At 45.1% G+C, this 8165-nt stretch overlaps 1 protein-coding gene across 1 annotated transcript; it reads right to left on the bottom strand.

Annotated features, from left to right (window-relative positions):
* Positions 1–2223: 2223 nt before the first annotated feature.
* Positions 2224–3693, bottom strand: LOC113774040. Its single transcript, XM_027318616.1, has 2 exons — positions 3150–3693; positions 2224–3008 (listed from the first exon to the last, which is right to left on the bottom strand). The coding sequence occupies exons 1-2, from the start codon at positions 3691–3693 to the stop codon at positions 2224–2226; spliced, it is 1329 nt and encodes a 442-aa protein (XP_027174417.1).
* Between the last annotated feature and the right edge of the window lie 4472 nt (positions 3694–8165).

The raw sequence follows: 8165 nt of genomic DNA, 5'->3' as shown, positions 1-8165 counted from the left end.
CATCCAAGAGTTTACCACCTGAATGACTATGGCGTCCAACCGCTCATAGGCGCGACTTTTAACGACCTCTACCAATATCCCTCGATTTAGGGTGTTAAACGAGGTAGAGACCAGTTTGGATAGGGCATCAGCTCTCTTGTTTCGGATCCGGGGAATCTGTTCCAGGATGACTGGTTTGAATTGGTCCCTCAGCTCACGTACCTTGGCGACGTACTTCCTCAAAGGCTCCTCTTTGACCTCATAGCTTCCCCCTACCTAGTTCACTATCAGCTGCGAATCGCTGTAAACTTTTATTAGTTCAGCCCCTAATTTCTGTGCCATCTCCATCCCCGCAACCAGTGCCTCATACTCGGATTCATTATTGGAGGCTCTAAAATCGAACCTCGGGGCGTAGGCCAGCTCTTCCCCAGTAGGGCTGATTAGGAGGAGACCTGCTCCACATCCTTCCCTACTTGATGCGCCATCTACGTACAGCGTCCAGACCGGATCTAATCGTCTTGCAGCCTCTGTAGCCCCTTTGGTTTGGGCAGCCCTCCTGGCTGGTTCAGCCTTAACTGCTCCTCCAGACTGTGTGACCTCGGCAGCATCTCCGACCTAACCGACCTCAGCCGTTTCTCTGGCCTATCCGACCTCGGCAGCTTCTCCGGTCTGCTCGGCCTCAGCTGTTTCTCCGGCCCCCTTGACCTCAGCAGCCTTTTTGGCCTGCTTGGCCTCAGCTGCGTTTCCGGTCTGTCCGACCTCCGCTACCTTGTTGGCCTGGGCAACCTCGGCAGCGTCTTCAGCCTGCAAGGCCTCGTCTACCTCTCGGGTTTGTGTGGCCTTGGCAGCTTCTTTGGCCTGTAGGGTTTCGGCTGCTTGTCTGGTGTGATCGACCTCAGTTCCGTGTGGCGCAAAGGAGACGTCTTTTGCTATGAAGTCCGCCAAAGCTTGATCTTTGATGGCCGTCCTCGGCTAGTATCCGAGATCGTACTCTAACAGCTCTACAGCCCACTTCACCATTGGTCCCGAGACGTCAGGCTTAGAGAGGATCTGCGTCAGGGGCTGGTCCGTTACCACCACTATGGGGTGAGTTTGGAAATACGACCTGAGTTTTCGAGCTGCATGAACTAATGTCAAGACATACCGTTCCACCACCGAATACCTTGCCTCGGCCCCCTGCAGAGCTCGGCTAACATAGTACACAGGTTTCTGAACCTTATCTTTCTCTCGTACCAGCACCGCGCTAACAGTCCCTTCCCCCACAACTAGGTAGACGAACAAGGTCTCACCCTGCTCGGGAGAAGTTAGACCTGGCAACCGAGCCAGGTGGGCTTTTAGTTCGTTGAACGCTCTCTGACACTCGGGGCTCCATTCAAATTGCGGAGCCCTTCGCAAGATCTTGAAGAAAGGGGATCCCCGAACTGCCGATTTAGACAAGAACCTGTTCAGAGCCGCCATCCTCCCAATCAGGCGCTGAACCTCCTTAATGTTTCGGGGAGGAGCCATATCCATGATGGCCTTGATTTTGTCCGGATTAGCTCTCACCCCTTCCTTGGAAATCATGTAACCCAGGAACTTTCCCGACCTGACCCCGAAGGTACATTTCTTGGGGTTTAGTTGCATCCGTGAGTTTCGAAGGACATCGAAAATTTCCCTAAGGTCTGCGATGAACTACTCCTGAGTCTGGCTTTTCACCAACATGTCATCCACGTAAACCTCCATATTTCGGCCGATCTGGTCTTTGAACAATTTATTAACCAACCTTTGGTAGGTTGCGCCCACATTCTTTAGTCCAAATGGCATGGTGACATAACAATAAGTGCCGTTCTCAGTGATAAATGAGGTCTTCTCTTGATCCTCCTCGTCCAGGGCTATTTGAGGATACCCCTTGAATGCGTCCAGAAAATAAAAAATCTCGTATCTCGAGGTTGAGTCCACGAGCTGATCAATTCGTGGGAGGGGGTAGCAGTCCTTTGGACAGGCCTTATTTAAGTCAGTGAAATCCACGCACATCCTCCAAGCTCTTTCTTCCTTCTTGACCAGCACTGGATTAGCCAGCCAGGTCGGGTAGAAGACCTCCTTCACGATCTTGGCTTCTAATAATTTGTCTACCTCATTTCGGACGACCTCATTTCGCTCAGGCGCAAAGCTCCTCTTCTTCTGTTTCACAGGTCGGGCGTTGGGGTCCACGCGTAGCTTGTGAACCGCTAGCTCGGTGGGGATCCCTGGCATGTCATCTGCGCTCTACGCAAAGATCTCCGCATATTCCTCTAAAAGGGATTCCAGAGAGCTTCGGGCCCGTTCATTTAGGCAGGTACCGACCTTGACCGTGCGCTCAGGTCGGTCAGGCCGAACGGGCAGCTCAACCAGCCCCTCATCTATCTCCAGTCTCTCTCTTTTCTCCATGGGCTTCCAGGGCTCTAAGCAAGCGGTTTGGGCTACCAATTTCTCCTTGCCCTTGAGGGTTGCAATATAACAGGCCCTAACCACCTCCGAATCTCTGAGCACCTCAGCTACCCCAGTTGGAGTAGGAAATTTCATGCTGAGATGCAAGGTGGAACAGACAGCCCGGAGGGCGTTCAGAGTGGGCCGTCCCAGAATCATATTGTACGATGAGGGCTCTTTTACCACCGCGAAATTTACTGGCACCGTTCGGCACTTTGGCGACACCCCCACCGTGACCATGAGAGTTATCATTCCCTCTGGCCTTACCGGAGGGCCAGCAAAGCCGATCAATGGAGTTCGGATCGGGACGAGCTGTCTGTCCTCTAGCTGCAGCTCTTTAAAGGTCTTGTGGTACAGCACGTCGATGGCACTGCCATTGTCGATGTATACCTTCTTTACCTTGTAGTTGCAGGTGATGACTTCTATCACGATAGTTTCGTGGTTATTGGAGGCCAAAGGCACTGCATCTTCTGGTCCGTAGATAATCTCCTCGTACATTTTCAGCCATTTGTTCGAGCTTTCTCCGCTGGGAGGGGGGCGATTGTGCCGCCGAGTTGTATGGCTATCCCCTCCAACCGGTCCCCCTGCAATAGTATTGATCACCCCACTCAGATTCTGAGCTTCCTGCTCGGGAGTTCGGCCACGAGGCCCTTGAGGTCAGTCATGGGGGTAGCTCAGGTGATCTGATTTGGGCCTCGCTCGTCGCTGGTCAACCCGTTCGTCACGTATGAACTGCCCGAGATGGCCTCGTCTGATCAACTTTTCAATGTCCTTCTTGAGGTGACGACAATCCTCCGTATCGTGCCCCACATCTCGGTGATATGCATAGTATAGGCCCTGATCCCGTCTGTTTTTGTCCCCGGCCAAGGGTCGGGAAGGTCGGGAAAACCCTTCTTGCTCCATCACCACAAGGACCTGAGCTCGGGACACTGTGAGGGAAGTCCAGGGCTTATCTCTCCCCAGGGGCCGACTCCTAGGCAGGCGGTCATAGGTATTCTTTCGCCCCTGGTCACGCCGCACGTCTCCCTGGTCGGCATTCCTTTGGCATTTGTCGTCCCTCTGCCTTTCCTGCGCGCTCTTCAAGCGATTGGCTTCCTCAGCGTTGGCCTTCTCGTGAGCTCGGTCCAGCATCTCCCGAACTGACTTGGGAGGTCTCTCTACGAGCTCAGTGTACAACTTCTGCTTTCGCAGCCCGTTGATGAAGGCGGCCATGACCACCTTGTCGTCTCGGTCGCGGACCTGGAGGGACTCATTGTTGAATCGTACCATGTATTCGCGTAGTGACTCCTCGGGCCTTTGCTGGATAGTCATGAGGTGAGCCGTGCATTTAGAGAAGGCTCGCGACGAAATGAACTGTGCTGAGAAAAGTCGCGCGATTTGGGTGAAAGACCGGATCGACCTGGGGGGAAGTCCCTAGAACCACTGCCGGGCCTTTCCCTCCAGGAACATGGGGAAAGTCTTGCATCTGACCGCATCCGCAGCCGTTTGCAGGCGCATCTGCGTCAGGAATGCGAACAGGTGGTCCTCCGGATCCGTAGTTGCATCGTAGGATTTCATGTTTGGAATTTTGAACTTCGCGGGCAGCGAGTAGTCCTCAATATCGAGCACAAATGGGGAAGCGATGTACCTATCCGTCTTAGGATCCAACAGTAGGTTCAGCTCATCCTGTACCTGTTGTTGCTCTTTCAGGGGGGAGAGCTCTCACCTGGAGAACCTTCAGATGGGCTCCGGGTGTTCAGTTCGGGACTTCTTGTGAGAGGGCTCTATGACCTCGACCTGCTCACGCGTGAGTTCCCGGCGTGCCCGTTTCGCCCGGGGCTTGGGCCTCCATGTTCGGGACTCTGACAGCTTTGCTCCTTCTACTCCTTGGACCTTAGGATCTTTGTCCTGATGACCCCCCGACTGTCCTTTGAGGTAGTTCATGATTGCCTCGAAGGTGGGCAGGTTTTCCTCCACCGTCTGAACCAGCTGTTCAGGCGGGATTCGTGAGAGCCCGTCCCCTCTTCTCCAGGAGTTGGACCCCGGGGGGGTTCTGGGGGCCATTTCGTTCGGTCCCCTTGGATCCGTCCGCATTCCTCTGAGACCTGGTCCTTGGCATGATTCGCGAGAGAAGAGTTATACGTGTTTTCCACAGACGGCGCCAATTGATACGACAGCCAAAGACGTAGTCTGAGCTGAGCTGCTCCGTGCCGGGCTGGCTGAGTGCAACCGGGCTGAGAGGGAAAATCGAGCAGGCAGACCTGCAGAGAAAGAACAACGGCGGGACTGGAGTCCCCGAAATAGCTCCGACGATCAAGTCAGTAGAACTTAAGAATGGGGTAACAGTATAGAGTACTGTAGATAGCGTACCTTGAGTTGTCGAGTAGTGCTATATTTATAGGCTTAACGAGTGGTAGTTTCCATGTAGATGTAGGTGTCCCCTTAGGGTTCGGAGTCCTCTTAGGGTTTTGTATGTTAGCCCCTAAAGGTTCGGAGGCGGCGGCCCACCAGGCCCCTCCATGGAGAGGCGGCGGCCCAGACCGGGCTGTTCTCCCTTATTCCGAGCTGATACGCCCGGGATGCAGGATCACTATTGCCGACCTGGCGTGCGCCGTCAGCCGGGCTGACACGTGTCACGCGTGGATTTTCCTCACTATAGTCTGATATTTAATACTTCCACTTTTGCAACACCAAGATACTCTGCCACTTCCGCAAGTACTTTGTCAGTTAGCTTGGGATTTGCCAGTTTCTTGACATAAATATTAAACATGGGGAATGCAGGGTCTTTTCCATCTTTCAATTGCCATATTAGCTTGACACTAAGTTTCTTGGACCCTTCAAAACCTGAACTCAAATTTTCTATTATTGTATGATTTTTTCCATTGTTTAAGATTTCAATAATATTGTGAATTGAGTTTATTATTTTCTTCTCTCTCACATTTATTTTGAGTGTCTGTTTTATCCCTTTAATTTTGTAACCCTACATGCATTGATTATTATTAGAACTCTAAAATTTGGATTCTACAATTGGCATCAAAACCAGACTATGAGATTAGTTTTGAGCGTTTGCGCTATCAGAGAATTAGGGTACAAAGTTGCAAAAAAAGTATTCAATTAATCGAGTTAGTCCACAAAGTTGGTCCTGAAATGTGTAGTTGGTGAAAAATTCGACCATAAGATTGGTCTAAAAATTGTTAGATTACTGCAGGTGTGAAAACAGAGATTAGAGAGAAATTTTGTCCGATTTATTGATTGCTACGAGTTGTCAAATTAAAAGATTTGGTTCATCAATCAACTAGGGAGACCAGGAAAACTTGACAGAAAGGAGAAAAAATTTATTCAGGTATATGAATTATTAAATAATGGAATATTATAGAGATCCGATTAATGGTGAAAATTTTTTTATGTTGACTCCCATAAGTACAAATAGATATACATATTTTGGTTGGATTTTAATAATGAAAAAATATCTCAAATAATGTAATTTAAATGATATTCTTTGTTGGGTTGATGCAAGTGAGTTGCCAAAACATGTTTTCAAGAAGAAAACACGATTATTTTTTCAAATAATGTGTAAAACAATGGCAAAATGTATTTACAAAATTTTTGTTCGTCGTACTAAAATACCTTAGAGATTTTAGAAGGATATTTACTATGTTTTGCAGACGATTGAAAAGAATTATGCTTTCAAACTGAAGTCTGGATGTTGGAGATGGTTTGTGAATTTTGAGAATGATAAATTTATTGATGATATAGGAAATATTGAGAATTTTGAATCATTTGATAGTTTTGATTTGCATACTTAGTTTGGAGAAATTGAGAGTGATGAATTTATTGAAGGAAAATAATGCAGTAATTTGGTAAAAGAAGAAGAAAAGTCTGATTTGGTATGTGAAGAAAAAAAATTATTATTGAAAAAATCATTGGTTTCGACTCTTCTCAAAATGATGGAAAGATATTTGATTTGATAGATATGGATTTCATTGGAATTCAAAAAATTTTACTCCAAAAAAAATTTATTGACAGTATGAAATTTTGGGTTAATTATGGTAGTGGCTATTTTGAATTATTTGGTGATGATAATTTTGGTAAGAGAGCAATCTACGATTTTTGTATTTTTGGGCACTTACATTGGTGGTAAATATGGTGACTCTAATGATGAATGGATTTGTATGAATGAGTACTTTGATCAAGAAGAAATTGCTGAGAAATTGCTTGCAAAATACAAAATGCATCCACTACTACGTGTAAAGATGAAGTTAATAACTTGCAATAAGATGGAGTTTTATGTCAATTATACAGCAACAGAATTTTGCATAGCGATTGTTGTTCGAGATGGTGTTGAACCTATGTCAATAGAGAGGTTGGTTTAAGGGAGGCAATGTTGGCATATTAAACCAAACCTAGAAGTATTTATTTATTTATTTGTTAGTTTTATTGGAATTAGATTTTTAGTAGTTGTGTGGTTTAGAAATTTGTGTTTCATTTGGTAATTTCTTATGCAAGTGATTTCTTTTCCAACAAGTGCAGTAAATTATAAATAAGATATTATTTAGGATGTTTTCTAGAGAGAGAGTCTATAAGAGTTTGTCAGATTTTCTATTGTAATGTAACTTTCTTCATTATTTGAAATTTCAATAATATTGTGAATTGAGTTTATTATTTTCTTCTCTCCCACATTTATTTTGAGTGTCTGTCTTACCCCTTCAATTTTGTAACCCTACACGCATTGATTATTATTAGAACCTTCTATACCAAGCTTCAATTGTCCAAGTGAAGAAGGAGAGAACAAAACTCCAATCATCCATTGAAGAAGGTACAATGTAAAAGGAGGAGAAGTGAAGGGAGGTGAAAAAATTCATCATCCTCTGAAGCTCAACTCTTTGATGCATTCCCTGGCTTCTTTATTTGAGCAATCACAACTGGACCAAGCAGTTTCACAAAGGCTAAATTGATAGCAATCTCTCCACACCCTTGTTCCTTCAAAAGATAGAACTAGCCCAAATGACAGGGGAGCCGAACTGAAGATATAGAGCCTGTGTAGGGGGAGGAGAGCACAAGCGAACATACAGAGAGCTCAGGATTGGTTTTGATTTTTGATTTTTGATTTTTTTTTAAAGTTTAGTACGTGTGTAATTTTAGGTTATAAATTAGAAATCCATTTTGAATTGATTGTGGCCTTTGTGTATTGGGGGCTTCTGTGCTAATTAAAGTTTAGGAATTTGGATTAGTTTTACTTATTTCTTTTGTTAGATCAATTTGGAACGTAATCCGTTTATCTATTTGATAGGTAGTGAAAATAATAATATTCTTACTATACCTTTCATATAATTTTTCTCATCTAGTTATTGACTTTTGCTAAATAATTAGTGGTAAAGGTTCCATTTTTATTGACTTTTGATGCTTGAGTTTCTAAAGTGATTTTGTAATATATACTAATTATTGCAATAAACATTTAAAATTTACTAAAAATTTCTTCAAAAAATTGAACAAATGATCATGCAAATAAATTAATATTGTAGATGAGATTTTTAACTTAGTAATATAATCACAACAAGTTATTATTTTTGTAAAATGTCTTAAATTACTTATAATATTTTTTGACACATTATTATTTATTTCACATTGGACTAATTAATTATGATGGTATAGGGGGAGGGATGGGTTGGGTGGTACGGGGGGAGGGAGTGTAAGCGAGAGGTCTCGAGTTCGAATCCTCCAACTTACACTAAAAAAAAAAACCTAAAAATAAAAAAAATTAT

This window comes from Coffea eugenioides, chromosome 6 (assembly GCF_003713205.1).
Source record: "Coffea eugenioides isolate CCC68of chromosome 6, Ceug_1.0, whole genome shotgun sequence".
Lineage (NCBI taxonomy): Eukaryota > Viridiplantae > Streptophyta > Magnoliopsida > Gentianales > Rubiaceae > Coffea > Coffea eugenioides.
This window is presented reverse-complemented; position numbering and strand designations above follow the sequence as displayed.